General features: G+C 49.4%; 9 protein-coding genes across 9 annotated transcripts; 6 read left to right on the top strand and 3 right to left on the bottom strand.

Annotated features, from left to right (window-relative positions):
- Positions 1-119: 119 nt before the first annotated feature.
- MIND_00351000 (histone H3) lies at positions 120-755 on the top strand (the record flags this gene model as incomplete). Its single annotated transcript, XM_037360356.1, has 4 exons — positions 120-207; positions 258-334; positions 385-534; positions 585-755. The coding sequence occupies exons 1-4, from the start codon at positions 186-188 to the stop codon at positions 753-755; spliced, it is 420 nt and encodes a 139-aa protein (XP_037223241.1). The 5' UTR covers positions 120-185.
- A 159-nt stretch (positions 756-914) lies between these two features.
- MIND_00351100 (Rhomboid domain-containing protein) lies at positions 915-3,349 on the bottom strand (the record flags this gene model as incomplete). Its single annotated transcript, XM_037360357.1, has 10 exons — positions 915-1,056; positions 1,108-1,384; positions 1,434-1,535; positions 1,585-1,637; positions 1,684-1,952; positions 2,003-2,167; positions 2,216-2,492; positions 2,549-3,124; positions 3,176-3,252; positions 3,305-3,349. 10 exons carry the CDS (start codon positions 3,347-3,349, stop codon positions 915-917), a joined length of 1,983 nt encoding a protein of 660 aa, XP_037223242.1.
- Positions 3,350-3,562: 213 nt separating this feature from the next.
- MIND_00351200 (Deacetylase sirtuin-type domain-containing protein) lies at positions 3,563-6,027 on the top strand (the record flags this gene model as incomplete). Its single annotated transcript, XM_037360358.1, has 17 exons — positions 3,563-3,665; positions 3,713-3,901; positions 3,953-4,012; positions 4,064-4,146; positions 4,194-4,261; positions 4,309-4,412; positions 4,459-4,555; positions 4,600-4,686; positions 4,737-4,748; positions 4,796-4,868; positions 4,919-4,927; positions 4,976-5,263; positions 5,309-5,441; positions 5,486-5,511; positions 5,562-5,603; positions 5,652-5,830; positions 5,880-6,027. Exons 1-17 carry the CDS (start codon positions 3,581-3,583, stop codon positions 6,025-6,027), a joined length of 1,683 nt encoding a protein of 560 aa, XP_037223243.1. The 5' UTR covers positions 3,563-3,580.
- Positions 6,028-6,115: 88 nt separating this feature from the next.
- MIND_00351300 (Deacetylase sirtuin-type domain-containing protein) lies at positions 6,116-8,415 on the top strand (the record flags this gene model as incomplete). Its single annotated transcript, XM_037360359.1, has 6 exons — positions 6,116-6,275; positions 6,327-6,444; positions 6,497-6,860; positions 6,908-7,228; positions 7,383-7,781; positions 7,825-8,415. The coding sequence occupies 6 exons, from the start codon at positions 6,116-6,118 to the stop codon at positions 8,413-8,415; spliced, it is 1,953 nt and encodes a 650-aa protein (XP_037223244.1).
- Positions 8,416-8,662: 247 nt separating this feature from the next.
- Positions 8,663-9,913, bottom strand: MIND_00351400 (uncharacterized protein; the record flags this gene model as incomplete). The annotated part of the gene is made up of 7 exons (XM_037360360.1): positions 8,663-8,693; positions 8,751-8,881; positions 8,936-9,056; positions 9,105-9,240; positions 9,291-9,601; positions 9,650-9,710; positions 9,760-9,913. The coding sequence occupies 7 exons, from the start codon at positions 9,911-9,913 to the stop codon at positions 8,663-8,665; spliced, it is 945 nt and encodes a 314-aa protein (XP_037223245.1).
- Positions 9,914-10,007: 94 nt separating this feature from the next.
- Positions 10,008-10,488, bottom strand: MIND_00351500 (uncharacterized protein; the record flags this gene model as incomplete). Its single annotated transcript, XM_037360361.1, has 3 exons — positions 10,008-10,125; positions 10,176-10,398; positions 10,449-10,488. 3 exons carry the CDS (start codon positions 10,486-10,488, stop codon positions 10,008-10,010), a joined length of 381 nt encoding a protein of 126 aa, XP_037223246.1.
- A 117-nt stretch (positions 10,489-10,605) lies between these two features.
- MIND_00351600 (uncharacterized protein) lies at positions 10,606-12,355 on the top strand (the record flags this gene model as incomplete). The annotated part of the gene is made up of 4 exons (XM_037360362.1): positions 10,606-10,819; positions 10,868-10,949; positions 10,996-11,340; positions 11,389-12,355. The coding sequence occupies exons 1-4, from the start codon at positions 10,624-10,626 to the stop codon at positions 12,353-12,355; spliced, it is 1,590 nt and encodes a 529-aa protein (XP_037223247.1). The 5' UTR covers positions 10,606-10,623.
- A 78-nt stretch (positions 12,356-12,433) lies between these two features.
- MIND_00351700 (uncharacterized protein) lies at positions 12,434-15,364 on the top strand (the record flags this gene model as incomplete). Its single annotated transcript, XM_037360363.1, has 13 exons — positions 12,434-12,869; positions 12,922-13,069; positions 13,124-13,307; positions 13,355-13,524; positions 13,580-13,618; positions 13,666-13,671; positions 13,719-14,214; positions 14,264-14,441; positions 14,497-14,532; positions 14,582-14,616; positions 14,668-14,816; positions 14,873-14,899; positions 14,953-15,364. 13 exons carry the CDS (start codon positions 12,434-12,436, stop codon positions 15,362-15,364), a joined length of 2,316 nt encoding a protein of 771 aa, XP_037223248.1.
- Positions 15,365-15,558: 194 nt separating this feature from the next.
- On the top strand, positions 15,559-17,732 carry MIND_00351800 (Methylenetetrahydrofolate reductase; the record flags this gene model as incomplete). The annotated part of the gene is made up of 8 exons (XM_037360364.1): positions 15,559-15,645; positions 15,692-15,762; positions 15,820-15,952; positions 16,007-16,645; positions 16,696-16,872; positions 16,923-17,189; positions 17,240-17,458; positions 17,517-17,732. The coding sequence occupies 8 exons, from the start codon at positions 15,559-15,561 to the stop codon at positions 17,730-17,732; spliced, it is 1,809 nt and encodes a 602-aa protein (XP_037223249.1).
- Between the last annotated feature and the right edge of the window lie 14 nt (positions 17,733-17,746).

Consider the following 17,746-nt stretch of genomic DNA (forward strand, 5'->3'; position numbering starts at 1 on the left):
GTCACAGACTCTCAGGTTCTTAAGAAGGCAATCGGTGGCTGTGCTGAATTCGGTCGCGCGTCAACAAAGTCACGCACAGGTCAACAAGACGCGTTCATTTATAACTTTCGGTCACACCTCCAATCACACTCAGCTTTTCTTGCTTCCCGACCACCACCACCACCACCACTCTACACTTCCAACAAATGGCCCGCACCAAGCAAACTGGTGTGTTGTCTTGAACCAGTTTTGGTCTCTTCTAACTCTCCACCTCCAAGCCCGTAAATCCACTGGTGGCAAGGCGCCTCGTAAACAACTTGCTTCCAAGTCCTCTGCTGCCCGCAAGAGCACTGCCGTACGTGCCTGTTGATCAACTAAGCTTTCTCTCTTACCATCGTTTTCCAGGCCGCAGCTGGTGGTGTCAAGAAGCCCCATCGTTTCCGGCCGGGTACCGTCGCTCTTCGTGAAATCCGTCGCTACCAAAAGTCGACCGAGCTGCTCATCCGAAAACTCCCCTTCCAACGTCTTGTCCGTGAAATTGCTCAGGACTTCAAGGTTCGTTTCATCGTCGTCGCTCATTAACTCCGTTGACCCCCCCTATCCAGACTGATCTCCGTTTCCAATCGTCCGCTGTAATGGCTCTGCAAGAAGCAGCAGAGGCTTACCTCGTCTCACTCTTCGAAGACACCAACTTGGCCGCCATTCACGCTAAGCGCGTCACCATCCAGCCCAAAGATTTGGCTCTTGCCCGGCGGTTGCGCGGCGAGCGTTCATAGACTGTTTCTTGTTTTGTCCATTATTTTTCCGCATCCTGTACTCTAGTGTATTCCCCAGCAATCAACAATGCAGTAGTGCATTTGGAACCCTTTGCCCAGTGTTGTGCCCATCTCTGGACCTACTTAGTGAGGCCATTAGCTCAGTAATGACAAGACTTTTCATGATGTTACTGCTATCCTCTTCTTCTGGCTAAATAGGCGCGCTGACACCGCTCTGTAGGTGTCCCATATTCGAGGCCCATACATATAATAGACCAAGCCAAACAATGCACCACTCAAATGCGCAATATGGTCAAATGTTCTGTGGATTGTAAGTAAGTCATCCTGAATGAACACGAAACTGGGTGTAAACCTCCAACCGCGTAGCAACCCCACAATATCCATTAGCACCAAGCCACCGACTGCGGTTCGAATAGGAATGTCGATAGGAATAAACATCACATTAACGTGTAGTTGAGGCAAAGCAAGCGCAGCGACAGCAACACAAGAGTAAATCGCGCCAGACGAACCCAACGAGCCACCGACAATGAATTTGGCAGCACTGCGGGCAGGTCCAGTCAGACGACCCTTGATGAGATCATATGCACGTAGTCGCAAAGCATGCGAGGCGAAGGATGAAAAGAGACCCGCTGTTCGCAAAGTCAAGTTGCGTAGCTAAGCTTGGATACAAGTGCATACCAGACACAAAGAACGCGAGGAAATGGTACCCTGTTGTTGACTCAAGAAGGTTTGAAGGACCATCACGTTGCTGCTGAAGTAGATACAGCCCTGTTGCTGCACCTGCAATCAAGTAAGTCACCGTCTTCACCAGCATCAAAGAAAAGTGTACCGAAACCGTGCAGTGCGTAACAATTGAAGAAGAGGTGAACAAAAGAGTGATGGCTGGAAGCGTTGGTAATCGAACAGCAGAGATCCCCAAACCACTGACCTAAATACACTCGTGAGAAGGGTACGGGTTCGGCCAGAGAGGGGTCGATGGATAAAGTTATGCATCATGAACGGCAAAAGGGTGTGGCTCTTCCAAGCAATGAAGACGGCCACATTGGCGGCGCATATACCCCAGCAAACTTTCTGGGCGTCCACGGCATTCAGCCACTTGGTCGCAATATATGCGTAGCTCTGAAGGATCGCGCTCTGTGGTATCGGTGCAAAAGCTTGGACTGCACGACTGAGTTTCACAAAGCCCTTTTCCAGAGACTATAAACAAACAGTGTTATTCGTAGAGAGCAAAGAAAAGAAAGTCATGCCTCCTTGAGCTCATAAGCTCTTTGTCTCATCAGAACCAAGCTATCGATAGAATCTATATAACCACCACCACGTTCTTGTCTCAATTGCGTGACGGCAGCATCCGTTTTCGCGTTGGTACGTGCAGAGGCCCAGAAATAGACGCCAACACTCCCTAGAACAGTAAACTCCCGAATGATTCAGCATTTAATACGCATTCTAGTCCAGGAGCGTACGATGGCTGCCTTCCGCGAAGAGTTTGGGGTTCGAAGATCGGGCTCCTCGTAGACATCTGGGCTGGACGCGTGCGATGGTTGTTGTGGGATGGCAGTGGGTTTCTCGTTAGCTTGTCGGGAACGTCGCTGAGGTTGGCGTAGTAATTGAGTGCCATGAAGGCCGCGGATATCAGGTTGACGAGGGCGCAAGCAAGGGACAAATAGACGAGAACATCGTGGTCCAAGAAGAAGCCGGGACATAAACGTAAAGCTGCCGAATTTTGTGATGAGGTCAATTCTATAGTCTATTGGCGGACTCATGGTACATTCTAAGTACATCTAGTCCCGATAAACTGTGCGTAGAACTCGAATATCACCAATGCAATAAGAGCAAGCCAAGGAAAGGCAGTTGAGGGTCTTGTCAGCAACGATGGCGAATCAATGGTTGATTGATCGTCAAGCCATGTTTGCCCCCGTGCGAACATGTCCCGGGATGAGAATACCTCGAGAATTTCGCATTCGAACTCGGGAATAGAGAGTTTGTATTTGCGCCATAACTGAGGTCCTTGGCCAAGCCCCTTTTCAACGGTCAACAGATTGTCGTCCTGGTTTCCAATGCCAACGCTGAGGAGCTCAAAGCTTGGGCTGACATCCAGCTTGCTGAACAGTTGGCCGATGCCGTACTTTTCTTCAATAAAGAGGTGGGCGCAACGTGCCGAGGAAATTTTCACTTGGGATGTCGCTACACAAACCACCTTGCCACCGCATTGGAGATGCACTTGTCGCTTCTGGACTAGTGGGGCTTCAAAAGAGGCTTGAGCTACGGCAGACGGATTCGGGAGAGACAAGGGAACGAGACTGCTATCCTCGCGTTTGACGAATGTATGGGAGTAGATAAGAGCCAGAACGATTGGACGAGCGAAAAAGGCGCTGTAGAAAGGTCAACATAGACCAAGCATCCAGCTTCTTTATGCAACGCACCTCAAGATACGTTGCAAATCGCCTTGCGCGGACAGCGCGACTCGCTCAATTCCGGTAAGTTCTTTCGGCCATGAGAACTATAAAGAGTTGTGAGCTACAGAGTGGGGAAGCCAAAGATAAAGCCCTTACGCTGACAGTAGTAGTCTTGGGAGTGAAAGAGTAGAAGGAAGACATGCAGCCGAAGGGGTATCAAGTTATCAACTGGCTTTAATACGAGGAGAGGACGCGAGATATCATTTGAAATTTATTTTCGGTATTCTGATAGACGCATGTGTTGCGACTCTCGGAGGTGAAGAAGGCGGGGCGCGACTGGTCGTAATCGGACATCGTTGTTGTCGGCAAGAAGCGATCCAGTGGTAATTGATGTTGATGTCACAACACGAACATCCCTTCTCAGCACTCACCATGTCGACTCCGGGTTCAGCAGAAGAAGACGACTCCAGTCCAGAGCCCTTAGCCCTTACTGAAGATGAAGTTACTTGTTCTCAAAGTTGGCTCTTCCAGCATCGTTGGATAAGCCCATCTGACGGCATACAGTTCGTGCTTTCTTGGCCTCGGCCGAAGAGGTAGACATGGATCCGGAGACTGTTGAGGAGCTCGTGCAAACACTCATCACGAAATCCACTGACAACGCTGCTCTGCATATAACGAATGAATCTGAGGCTGGCCTTGATCTTCGGGTCTCTGAACGAGACATGACAATGTTGTTTTCCGCGCTAGACGCAGGTACTAAGTGCACGTACCTTTTCTGATTTCCTTTTTTCTCATTGCTTCAAGAGCTACAAAGTTGGTCGCATCAACAGATTAGAGCCATGCTCCACCACTTGAAAGAACGCGGTTAGTGGAGTGATCCTCGCACGAAAATGCATTCAATGAAGAATTTGGAAGGTGCTGCTTCATTTATGGAGGAATATGTCGTCAAGCGCAACATTTCAATACCGCAACTCCTCCTGGCTTTCGACATTGATCTTGTTGGCTCGCACACAACTCCTCTTGGTCTGATCTGAGCTCTTCATAGAGCCCTGCTCTCCAAACGATGTCTTCGATCACTCTCGTCTACTTCCTCAGAGTCGCTATGAGTCGGGAGTGAGTGTGGCTGTCTTCAGTGATTCGCTGTCTAGAAACTGTTCCAGACTCCAACTACGCGATAAGTTGCCCGACTACAACACAGTGGAAGATGCAGTGCGCCTCATTCGAGAGTCACGTCGGATGATAATACTCACAGGTGCTGGTATAAGTACGTCTTGGTCTGCATTCCGCGTCTCGTCTCGTGATATTGTCAGGTGTTTCCTGCGGTATTCCAGACTTCCGCTCCCAAGACGGCATCTATGCTGCATTGAGACAAAGTGGCCAGTACGAACTTGATGATCCTCAACAAATGTTGGCATCATTCCATTTCCCATACTCATGCTGATATTGCCTAGGTTCGATATTCGTTATTTCCGTGAAAATCCGGCAGGTAGGTTGATTCCTCTTCTACCCATTGTTCCGACAACGAGAACAGTCTTTTAGTATGTCCTCTATAGGTCCATTTCACTAGTTAACGAAACTGTCCATCGAGTTCTTTTGCTCAGTGCGTTCCCGCTTCTAACTTGAGCATTAACTAATCAACTGACCCAGCCAAATATATCCCTCAAATTTTACCCCATCCCCCTGCCACCGCTTCATCAAGCTGGTCGAAGACAGGAACCAGGTTTTCCCGCGTTTGTTCAGGATGCATTAGCACTAATCAATGAGACCTAGTTGCTGCGTGTACGCAACCTTCCAACATTCTGGATCCAGCCTCATCGCTTCCAATAGAACTACACACAAAACATTGACACACTTGAAACCCTGGCTGGCGTAACTCGTGTTCTCCAGTGTCATGGGTCATTCGCGACAGCCAGCTGTCTCTCGTGTCAACGACAAGTACATGGGTCTGAAATTGAAGCCGATATTCTTGCCCAAGTCGTCCCATTGTGTTCAGTCTGCAACGTACCCACACCAGCTCCAAAAGCAAAGAAGAAAAGGAAAACGAGTACACCTTGGGACAGCGGAGATGATGACGAGGAGAACGATCATCCAGCCTATCCGCCTTGGGTTATGAAGGTCAGTACCCTCCTTTCCATGCAAATCTTACTTCATCATTGATAGCCGAATATTACTTTTTTCGGCGAAAAGCTTGGAGATAACTTTGATCAATCGCTTGCCGCAGATAGAGAGCAGGTCGACTTATTACTGGTCGTTGGCACCTCGCTCAAAGTAGCACCCGTTGCCGATATACTTGGTGACTTGTTTATTCCGAAGAGACGTGTTTTTGACTGTTCGTAGCCCATTTGCCTCACTCTGTTCCTCAAGTCACTTTCTTGCTCTCGCGGTCCATTATCGCTATTGACGGAAAGACCAGATTCTGATCAACAAAACTCCAATTCGGCACATTAATCCCGATGTGAGAAGTTGACAATCGTCCTTCTTTATACTAAAGTCACCATTCCAGATCGTACTACTTGGGGACGCCGATGACATCATCTTACACCTCTGCTCGAGGTTGGGCTGGGAGCTCCCACTATCAACTGCCGAAGCAGGACTCAAGCCTGCTTTACTGCGCGAAAGTACGAGAAAGAGGTCGACAGCTGATTTACATGCTCAGCAAGAGCCCCGGAGGATTGGTAATAGGTATCGCATCTCGTGTTCTTCTTTCCGCGTTAATCAAGCAACCTTACAGTCATATCTGGGCCTTTGAAGGCGCAGAAGGTGGCGAATGGCTCCAGCAAATTGAGGAAGCGATGGCTGCCTTGGAAGATAGTAAACCACAAAACGAGTCCATTGCCACAGAGTCTGAGAAGCACGCCAAAAAACCGCGTTTGGAATAGTTGTAGCCTTTATAAGTGGGTCAAAGCTGAAGGAATGATGTCTCCTGTCAAATTACGTGCAAACTTGATACCTTGCTTGCCTCTCCCCATGCGCCTCAAAGGTCGACCATCACTACCTCCAGAACTTGTCGATCTCATCATACAGCTCCTCGTTCATTCCCATGGCTCCACTGCCAGCCCAGCTCTTTTCTCGCAACTTGCACCGCTAACGCTCGTTTCAACACTTTTTCGACGCATCACTCTCCATCGTCAGTAACTCTGTGTGCTTCGTGGCGAGTGTGTTTGACCCACATTTGCAGAATTCTTTCGTCGTATTGTTCTACTCGAAATCGATCCCCGCAAAGCAAACTCAGAATGGAACCGGCTTCTTCGTCTACTGCTGTCCTTAAACGATCGAGACTGTTATTCCTGGGTCAGGTTTGTCTTTTTTTTTCCCCGCGCGACATCACGCGTATATAAGCATGTCCAGATGCCTTCTAGTCACTTCACGAGCACTCATTGGTCCGTTCGAACTTGCTCGTCTTTCTGAGCTGTCTCATCTCGTACAATTGTCTATCGACTTCGCGACAGAGGGCTTGGCGACACAGAAATTTGCCATGCACCTGGTAGCCGACGCGCCTCCTACTCTCAATATCCTGATTCTCACTTCGCTACCGAGCGTCAATATACCGCTCCTTCGTCTCGTCGCTTCTCGGTTTCCTTATCTCACTCGCTTGCACTTGAGTACGACGGAACGCCTCGATTGCCATTGCTGGAATTGCTACGAAGAAAGCCTTGGATGTACTATGCATTCCCCTATTCCAAGTATGTTTTCAGATGCCCAACATCTGTCGGTAGGTCGTCATTCCAGTAAATAGCCAGCCAACCAATATTTCTGTAGATTGTTTTCGCAAGAATTCTCCAACCACTCAAATTGCTTACTTTTCTCCATCTTGGCATCTTTCTCTCCGACGAAACTCTGATTGACGAGCACATTCGACACGCAGAACAACCTAATACGGCGGCGTTTGGACCTGAGCAATGCGTTATCTGTGACAACGTTGCAGAGCAAGTCCGCTTACGTGAGCTGACGGCAGCACTCGACTTTGCCCAACACCTCAAATCGCTCCGCACAATTGGATTCAGTTCATTCTTTGACCGAGCCATACCGGATGTCAACAACACGATAGTCTATATACTGAGAGAGGGCGGACGTCTGAGGGTGCGTAAGACGAGTTGGACATGAAGGGTTCCCGATATGGTAATACTTGTATGCTTGGACAATGCTATCACTCAAAGCGACCACTGGCAAAGCGCGGACGTCACAGCATGTCCGGAAAAGCTCGTGGGTTCTATATATATATTAAGGTCATTAGGACAAGTCACTCTCAGCAACGATGGCCCCCACATCCACTTCCACCACGACTGCCGACAAGAATGCTGAGTTTGCGAAACTCTTTGATTTATTCGAGATGCTTGCTACGCGCCGCTCGCGTAAAACCCCGCTCACCGATGCTGACCTCGACGACACCCAGACAATCCCGGTCCCAACAGAACTCGAGTCCGTATTTCGCAAACTCTCCAACAACTTGAACATCGTGCCACCGCGAGCAACTGGCAGAGCTCGTCGCAACACGGTAGCAGGGGTAGCGAAGAAAAGCCAAGTCAACGCTGACAGCGAGTCAGACGAAACGGATGCGGAGTCGATGGCCAAGTTTCCGCTTGGTCGAACACACGCATTCACCTTCCGCAAGATGATCCACCACCTCTATCAAGTACGTTCTATGTCCTGCTTCAATCAATCCTAACTTTTCTTAGGCCGAGGAATGGGGCACTAAGGTTCGCGAAGTGCTACAGCGCTCCAAGCTTGAATATAAGTCTCTTGCTGAGCAAACCACCACCGGTCCTGCCACAAAGGAAACCGAGAGCACGATAAACACGACTCCCCATGTTCCTGGACGTGTCTATTTCAAGACAGAAGTTAAAGTCAGTGGCAAGAAGCCTGCACCACTGGCTGTTCAGGGTCGTCGCCGCGCCCACTCGATTGGGGGCCTTTCTTCTCGTCGCAGTCTGCCAACTTCACCGACATCTCCAACTCCGCCCGCTCGTGCTTTGGATGACAAAGGCGCAAGAGCAACCAAGAAACGCTGCATTGGTCGCAGGAAGTCAGTTGCTGGTTTGGAAGGCCATGCTGACGGTTGGTTCTACGATGCCGCAATTTCATCCACTGAACGTGTCGAACCTCTCATGAGCTTGAGCGCCAATATTTTAAACCGACCACGCCATCAGTCGCTTCATGGCGACAAGCCAACTATCAGTCCCCATCCTCCTACTCCCGTTGTCTCGGATGACAATGTCTGCATCTCGACCTCCAATGCCGCTACGAAGCGTCGCTTCTCCCAGTTTTGAACGACCTACGATGAAGAAGAGAGCCTGAGAGAGAGAGAAAAAAAAATACCTAGCATTATGATACCCTTGTAAAATCAATTACAATTCCTTCCCGCAAAGATCAAACAAAGTGAACATGTATTGAGGCGCAGCCAGGATAACACACAACTGGTCAGAGTTAGGAACACAACTACCTATCCACCGCTTTCAGTCCGAAAAGGGTAATCTTACACCGTACAACAAACGGCATTCATCTTGGCTCGTCCGTTCAATGGAGGGGAACTTCAATGGTCGCGGGACTTTCTAGTCAAGTGTCTGTCAGACTTCGCAACACTGAAGATCGCAAAAAGGAGCACCTATATTCGCCTTCCGCGGCCACACTAAGCTCTTCAACCTCGCCTTGGATGCTGTTGAGGCTTTCGGCCGCAGCAGAAAAGTACGCGAGCTGAGCTTTGGCAAGCTCATTCAGATTCTTGAGAGGTTCCGGCTTTGAACATAACGATAAACTTCTAAACTGTTTGCAATGATGAACACAACCCACATTCTCAAGCACTGTCTTCATAAGGGTAATGGCAACCTCTGTCTTTTGGACAAGATCATCCTCAGCATTCTCGACCTCGAGTCTAGCCTGTTCTTGCTTGGCAGGGCTTGCATTCTTCAGTCTGAAAACCATGAATATGATAGAGCTCATTAAACAAAACCACACTCACGTCTGCTTCGCAGCGTCTAACTCAAGTCGGCTGGAGCGGACGGCCTGGCGGGCCTTGATGGCTACGTTAATGGATGTCGCCAGAGTTTGCTGCCACGGATGAAGGAAGTTGTCACGAACGGCGATATCGTGTTCAACTGAGAGGAAATTAACGACTGTCAACGAAAAGTAGCTGAAGTCAACAGACCTCGGGCGGAAGCAATCTTCTCCCAGCCATCCGCATACAATCCGAGAGCCTTGCCAAGTTTGTCACCACCGGTAGTGGTAGCCTTGATGACATTTGCAGCGGTAGTAGCTGAGCGACCGAGGGCATGAGGAAGAGTCTTGTGGACTTGAGGAGGTGCAGCAATTGGGGTTGGAGAAGGAAGGTTGGTTCCCTTCAAGTTACTGGACGCAAAGTTGTTTATACCGACGCCAATTGAGGTGGAGAGCTCTGCAATAGACTCATTTACAGCCACCGGATAGTCGTAGGCTTCAGTTTCGTATACCGTCGTTATTCTGTTGTCGCGTCAGTTAAGAAGGTTGGGAGAGGGGGACGACACGCACTTTAGAAGAGCAAGATGGGCGGCTTTCAAGGCATCGACTTGGGCTTCAAGGTCGCGGTATTCTGATTTACGGTCAGGTTATGAGAAAGGAGCTGGCTGCGGATTAATGACCTTGGGGCAGCTCAGTGATTTCTTCAGGCGCAACAGTCCCCAATCGCTCCTTGGTCGCTTGTATACTGGAGTTGAAGCCCTTGGAGAAGCGGTTTGCAGACGCGCTGAAGTCAATGCTGCTGAGAGAAGCGGAAATTTTGTTCCAACCCTCCATGGTAGTTGTAGTAAGAGGTATCAAGCACACCGCCTTCTCTGTGACATCACTCCCGCATTAATCTTACTACACAGTTCAAGGTTCACGTTTATGGCTAATGCTGCTCGGTCAGAACAATAATACAAGTGAGAAATACGACGGCGGCCACAACTGATACGAGTGCGAGATGTGGCTTCACTGCGACCAAGAAAGCATGCATCTTGCGAAGGTCCCTATGAAGCAGGATAGGAAGTAGAACAGTATTCAGACACTCTCAACTCACCAGTAGCCACAATAGTATTCATAACCGCCAGCGATAACGGTGGCGATGGCAGCGACAAACTGCAGAGAGGCCACAGTAGTGCCCATGGCACCAGACAGCTGCGTGGGTTTGTCTTCAGGAACGAGACGAGCGCGGAGAAGGACTGAAGAAGATAGCAATGAAAGTAAGAGCGCAAGCTTCAAATGAGACAGTAAATTTCGTTCCAACATGCAAAAGTCTCTTGCTATGAAGATCAAGATAAGCTAAGGTGCCATATGTGCTGTTAATAGTCACCCGTGCTGCCGACATTCTCAACAAGGTGGGAGAAACTCATAGCGGACAAAGACTTTGCAGCGGCTGGTCGGCAGCTTGAGTAGCTTCGCAACTGAGTTCAAGTTGGAGAAGCAAGCATGCGCCATCACGTGATGTTGGCAAACCAGGTCACCCACTCTTGAACACAACCACCACCATGCCATTCAAGAGTTTGAAACGACTCTTCAGCAAGAAGAAGAAACCCTCGAAACCAGCTGTATCGAATACTTTACCGATCATTCCAGAGTCAGGCAACGATTCTGCAGAGGTCGCGGCGATCCAACTCCTTCGTTCTTCCTCCGCCCGTTATGCCGTGGTCAGAGAGCTTGATTATACGTCCCTCCCTCCAATATGTTTGTGTTTAAGCAGCTCTACGCGTGTTATTCTGACTTTTGGGCCAGCACATCCAATCAACCGTGTTCTTCCAACCCCACCAACAAGTTCGACTGCGAGTCTCGCAAGCGCGACAAGTAGCATTAACAGGTGTGACATATCAGAGTTGAAACTCATTTGCTTATTGTCTTCGTAGCACACGGGGAACATACACGGTCAAAGTCCACCAACGTCGGCGGCATACCTCGACTGAATTCCCCAACGCCAACTGTGATCTAGAACCTGGGCCCCTACGGCAGAACAATAACAGTCAGTTACTGGGGCTGCGCTCAGACCCGTCCGTCGCAAGTCTCCTTCAACTCTATGATGAACATGGACAGCTGCCAACTGGGGCATTCTCAAACTCTCCGCCCAGAGAGGGCCGTGCACAAGTCGCCAGGAGCGGTTCGACGCTGCGTCAGCTGTTAGGGAATCCATTACCTGTGCCGGGATTGGATACTAGCGACCTCGGCGATATATCTTGGGCAGAACAATTCCTTGGGTAAAGGGTATTCGTCCAATATTTCGTTCGTTGCTGACAATGTAAAAGGGAAACTGAAAGCATCGCATCGACTGTGTCGTCACCAGGAATTACCACACCACCAACTGATGCTCGTTTTGCATTCCAAGACCCTCGGATCGAAGATGCTTCAACAACCGTTTTTGAAAACGCAGGTATATCATCGCTAGAAGTCGAGCTTAGTGACGTAGTCGAAACTCCACCACGAACTACGAGCAACCGAAGCCCGTATGCTGTAGCTGGTCCAAGCACGCCTCAGCGAGCCTCACAGGTGTTTGGATTCCTGACGAAGCGCCGTCAGTCGAAGGATGTTGATGATGATGACCAACGGTCCCTACCAGATTTGCCTAGTGCCTTGAGCTCGCCTTCTAGTGAAGAAATATCCCCTCCAGCAGACCGTTCTCGCTCCCATTTCTCATCAGGCAGTGGCAGTACGAGGTCTAACTCGAGGCCTTCAACGCCAACCGACATATCAAGCAAGCCAGCAAACGATGTCCATGTCCTTTTGCCCCATGGCCCTACGAAAGTCATTGTCACAGCTCCAACACCATCTCAGCACCATGACACTCTGATGCCTAGGCCCCTTCGTGGTCCTCGAGCACATCATAGACAACGCTCAAGTCAGTATGGCCATCGCGATCTCTATACCACACTCCCAGCTCGTCGGCATGTGTCACGTGGTTCGCATCGCAGCTCTCTTGGGTCGATCTCGGTTACGCAGGTTGACCAACAACCTGCAACCCCAAGCAGAGAAAGAGACGAGACGCCAAAGAAGGGCAAACGGAGATCAATCCTGGCGGTGTTCGAAAAGGAAAACCACATGTTGACTGCAAAGCAAGAGTTGCCACGGACGCCAATTCGGTCAGGTTCCATCTCACGCCCATTGCCACATCGAGGATCGTTGAGAGCTTCTCCAGCGAAGTCCCTAGAGCTATCGGAGACGGGGAAAAGAATGATGGCCGAAGAAAGGGTCAAGGGCTACAGTCGATATTTTTAGCGAGTTTATTCTTGTAACTGGTTGTATCATGTTCCCGGTGACACCAGCCTTCACCTTCTTTCCTCTCCCACTCCCTTCATGAGCTACGACCCTATCCAAAGCAACCACGGCCACCAATTTTACGGCCAGGATGCAAATCCATCGTATTATCAGTCCACAGGCTTCATCACCCCCGCCAAGCCCATCAAGCGAACCAACAACTGGAAGAAATTCGGTATACCAGTTGCTCTTCTCGTCGTCGCTGGGGTTGTTGTCGGTGTTGTTCTAGGGCTAAGACATCACAACCAAACAAGTTCTGCCTCAGGCTCCTCGTCCTCTTCTTCTGGCTCTGCGGCTGGCTCCGCTGGTGGGAGGGCAGTGCTCGCAACGGGAACGAACACGTGGTTTTTACCTGAATATCCTTCCACAACAAACACCGCTGCTTATACCACTCCAACATTGAATGCTGCCTTGTCGAGCTGGCCCACAGACCCCTTCGCTCCCTCCAGTCCTTCAGTTCTTTCAGTCCGGCCAGGTTACATAAACTCCCACTCCACACTTACTTTCGCTGAAATTGAGGACTCTAGATCGGCCCCGCTTAATCGCACCAGCCTACAAGTGGGCAGCTCTGCCAAACCTCGTTGCCAAGGATCCATACCTTTCTCTCTGGAACGCCACGATCTTCGAGAACGCCACACAATGGGATGCGTTGCCCGCCGTTGTCTATTTTATGGAGTGTGTGATCATGATCTATTTGGGCTATACCGGGTACTGACATTTCACCTCCAGTGGCGACTCTGGTATACTTGATGTTGCGCGACAAGTAAAACAGCGCGTCAAAGCTTTCAGTTATGTCTATCGAATGACCAACAACACTCACTGGGTCGATCGAACTTGGGAAGAGCTGCAAAATGCGGCTGGTAACGGCTCAAGCACCTGGACGTCAACCACCCCAGATGACCTGTGGAACTCGGTGAATGAACCTTCAGTTGTCAGACTGTGGTTGCTCATCCTACCCAGGCGCATTTCCTCGACACTGCTGAACTGTCTGCTGCTTACGGGATCGCCTACGACTGGCTCTATGATTTATGGTCCGCCGACCAGAAGGCAGCGATCAGGTCCACCCTGGTTAAATTTGGCCTTGGTCCTGGTGTTCAAGCTTACACAAATAGCTCCGTTTTCACTGGCTGGTACGCTTGCGACGGTTTGTGGGTGATCACCTACGACTGATCAGCATTTCTGTAGGTGGAGGGGAGGTGGGAATGGATTTGGCAACTGGAATTGGTATTTTGAATTCAATTGTTAAACATACACACTTACCATACCAACAGTGTTTGGTGAGAACGACACCCAAAACTCTGCAAATCTTCTGAACGTCTTGTAGTAATAACGGCTTGACGATGGCTTCTCTCGCTATTCTGGGCGACGACACGAGCGGGTTTGCGTCCCAACTGTTGGGATTAACGGTTGATAACGCCAAAGCAAATTGTGCCTTCGCCGTTTCGTCAGATGGAACATGGTCCGAAACAGCCGACTACTGGTATTTTGGGACGACAAGTCACGCAGAGATGGTCTCTTCGCTTATATCAGCCACTGGCTCAGACTACGATTTGCTCAAAGTCAACCCCAACTTCTACAAGACCGGTCTTTTCCACATGTATGGACAAGGCACAACCCAATTGTTTGCCTGGGGAGACAACGGCCCGAACAAATATACCGCCACTGCCAACTCGCTGCTACTTTACGCTGACAAATATAACATCCCTGAGTATGCTCTCTACCAACGCGATCAATTTGACGCTGGCGATCCATGGAGCATGTTCTGGTATAATCCACAAACGAGTGGCGCCTTTTGGGACAACATGCCTCTGGACTATGCTGTAATTTTCCTCAGGCTATGATGTTCGAATTCCGTCTGAAAAGCTATAGTTTGACAACAACACAGACCAATGGATGTCAATGAGAAGTAGTTGGACTGATCCAAATGCGCTCTTCGTAGCGATGAAGGCCGGCACACTAGTAGGACATCAAACGCACAATGACCTCGACGTTGGTGACTTTGTTCTTGATGCCATGGGCACACGATGGGTAGGAGAACTCGGTGATGGTATGATTCTTGGTTCTATCTAACTGACTCTCACTATACTCACAAACCCTATCAGGTGACTATCGCTCACCGGACTATTTCTCCAACGATAGTGAGTGAATTTCTTCGGGTTCTGGACCAAGAGACAAACAAAAATATAGCCCAAGGGAGTGCACGATGGATGTACTACCGCAAGGTACGTTGATTCTCTTCTCAAGCTCCATTTCAGGCACTGAATCAGATGAAGATGACAGAGGGCCAGAACACGATACTGATAGGAGCGGCTAACCAGAATGTGAATGCTGCACCGAAGATGACTTCTAAATCAAGCAATACAACACAAGGCTCGAGCACAGTCTTCACCCCCAGTAAGGATTCGACCGCGTATTTTGTCACGTAAGCTGCCTCTTCTGCCCATAGAAAATGTTCTATGTGACCAAAAACCATTGTAGCGATATGACCTCTGCCTATTTAAATGCGTGCGTTGATGCTATTTGCGTCTGTTCACACATCTCAAGCGGATATGCCATAGCAATTCCGTCAAACGAGGAATTCGGCTGTTGAATGGTCGCAAACAGGTGCTCTTACAAGACGAAGTCTCATCTAACACAACCATTATGTGGCGAATGCACACAAATGCGACTGTTTCTGCATCAGGAACGACCGCAACGCTATCCAGAGACGGCAAAACAATGGATCTCTCCATTCTCAACGCACCAGATTCGGCTACGTTTACCACGGCAAATGCAACTCGTCTGAACACAGACGTGACACCGCCAGCACCTGACCAGCCGAATCCTGACATTACGGTCTTGATTATAAGCCTCCCAGCAGGAACCTATAACCTCCAGGTTCTCTTTAACCCTCAGTGGAATGACGGGACCAATTTTGTGACACCTCCCTCTGTTCTGTTGGACAACTGGGACTTGGCCAGCCACAACTGATACCATATCTTATTTCAAGGACCTTTTACTAGACTAGTTTGACGCTACACATTCTTTTTTGACTACTCTGTGTGTTACATAATTCTAATGTGTCTTGATCACATGTGGGGTGATCGTTCGATAAATTCTCTCTACTTTACTTCCACGCCTCTTCCAGCCACGTCTAATTTCTCTCTCTTCGACGACCTATTGTCATGAAAATTACGCAAAAAATCAGTCAGGCCGACAAGGAAAGCAAGATATGGTGGTCTTTTGAGTACTTTCCCCCGAGAACTGCTCAGGTTTGCATATCCACGTCGCTTTTAATCTGAGTCTGAGCCTCTTTAGGGCCTGCAAAACCTGCTAGACCGTATAGAACGCATGCGGGCACTTGGACCTGAATTCATAGACATCACTTGGTGCGTCTAGCACAATTTTTTTTTTTTTTGGCCCGACATTGACATACTCGCTATAAGGAACGCTGGTGGTCGGACTTCTGATCTCACCGCAGAGATGGTCAAGACTTGCCAGGGTCTAATTGGAATAGAGACCTGCATGCATCTCACGTGTACCAACATGCCAGCTAGCAAGGTCGACATCGCTCTTCGGGTATGTCTTGGTTTGTGATCCAAAGCCTCGTGTTGCTCATTATTCTCCCAATAGGAAGCCAAGCTGTCCGGCTGCCGAAACGTGCTTGCCCTGAGAGGTGACCCGCCAGCAGGCAAGGACGAATGGGAGGCGGTAGAAGGTGGTTACGTCCATGGAATTGACTTGGTCAAGCATATCCGTCGGGAGTATGGAGACTACTTCGACATCGCAGTCGCAGGCTTTCCTCAACACCAACTGCTACCACGTGAGGAGCGTGATGTCGAAATGCAGTTTCTCAAAGACAAGATCGACGCGGGTGTAAACTTCATCTTCACCCAGATGTTCTACGACGTGCAAATCTTCATTGACTGGGTTCGCGCCGTCCGTGCTGCTGGCATTACCGTGCCCATTGTCCCCGGAATCGCCCCTATTCAGACTTGGAATGGCTTTATGCGCGCGACCAGCCTCGCTAGTATCGTCATTCCCCCATCATTCTTGGACGCGTTAGAACCTTACAAAAACGACGATGAGAAGGTGAGGGCAATTGGAACCAAGCTCGTGGCGGAAATGTGCCGCAAAATTCTCGACGAAAATTTGGGTATCCGGGGACTGCACTTTTACACCATGAACCTCGAAAAAGGCACTAAAATGCTTCTGGAAGAACTCAATCTTGTACCTCGTGTCGAGACCGTCAAGCCTCTCCCATGGCGGCAGGTTGGTCTATTATTCCATCTTCAGATTGTTTGTTGAGTAATTGGCGTTAGTCGCTCACTCCCAATCGGCGAACGGAGACCATCCGCCCCATATTCTGGGCAAATCGGACCAAATCATATATTTCTCGCACGGAGAATTGGGACGAATATCCGAATGGGCGTTTTGGGGATTCACGCAGTCCTGCATACGGCGAGCTCGATGGATATGGTGTCTGGATTAAACAAACGGTGAGTTGATTTTTCCTCCAAGAGTAGTCAGGCCTACTATTTTTCACTAGAAAGAGGATGCTCTCAAGCTCTGGGGCGAGCCTACTTCGTTCCAGGATATCACAAACCTCTTTTCTCGTTTCTGTAAAAAGGAACTCAAAGCTCTTCCGTGGTCCGACCAAGCTCCTGCAGGCGAAACATCCATCATCGCCTCACAACTAGCTCGCATGAACGATTATGGGTTCTTGACCATCAATTCACAGCCCGCTGTAAATGGTGCAAAGAGTGAAGATCCAGTTGTTGGTTGGGGCCCACGAAATGGCTACGTCTACCAAAAGGTATGCAAATCGGGTCTATAAAAATGCTGCTGCTTCTCATCGGCTTCTAGGCGTATCTTGAATTCTTCGTCCCGCCCGAGTTACTTTCCATCTTGCTCACGCATATTGAACGTGATAGTAACATCACGTACTACGTGATCAATAGTCGAGGGGACCTACGCACCAATACTCATTCCGATGGCCCAAATGCCGTTACTTGGGGCGTCTTCCCAGGCAAAGAGATTGTTCAGCCCACTATTGTTGAAGCCGTGAGTTTCATGGCTTGGAAGGTCAGCTCCATGTTTTTCTTTCAAGAAAAACCTGGCTGATACTCAATCCACTTCACAGGATGAAGCCTACGAACTCGGGCAACAATGGGCCAAAATTTATGACGTAGGCTCGCCCTCGCGACAGCTAATTTCCGACCTCATGGAAAGCTCCTTCCTTGTCAATGTCGTTCACAACAACTTCCACGACTCTGAGGCTATCTTCCAACCCTTTTTCAAAGCTGGCGAGGAATACCTCGCCACCAAATCAGGTAAACCGCAAGTGAATGGTCATTAGACGTCCCGCGGCCC

This window comes from Mycena indigotica (assembly GCF_014461135.1).
Source record: "Mycena indigotica strain 171206Taipei chromosome Unknown Mind.scaff0003, whole genome shotgun sequence".
Lineage (NCBI taxonomy): Eukaryota > Fungi > Basidiomycota > Agaricomycetes > Agaricales > Mycenaceae > Mycena > Mycena indigotica.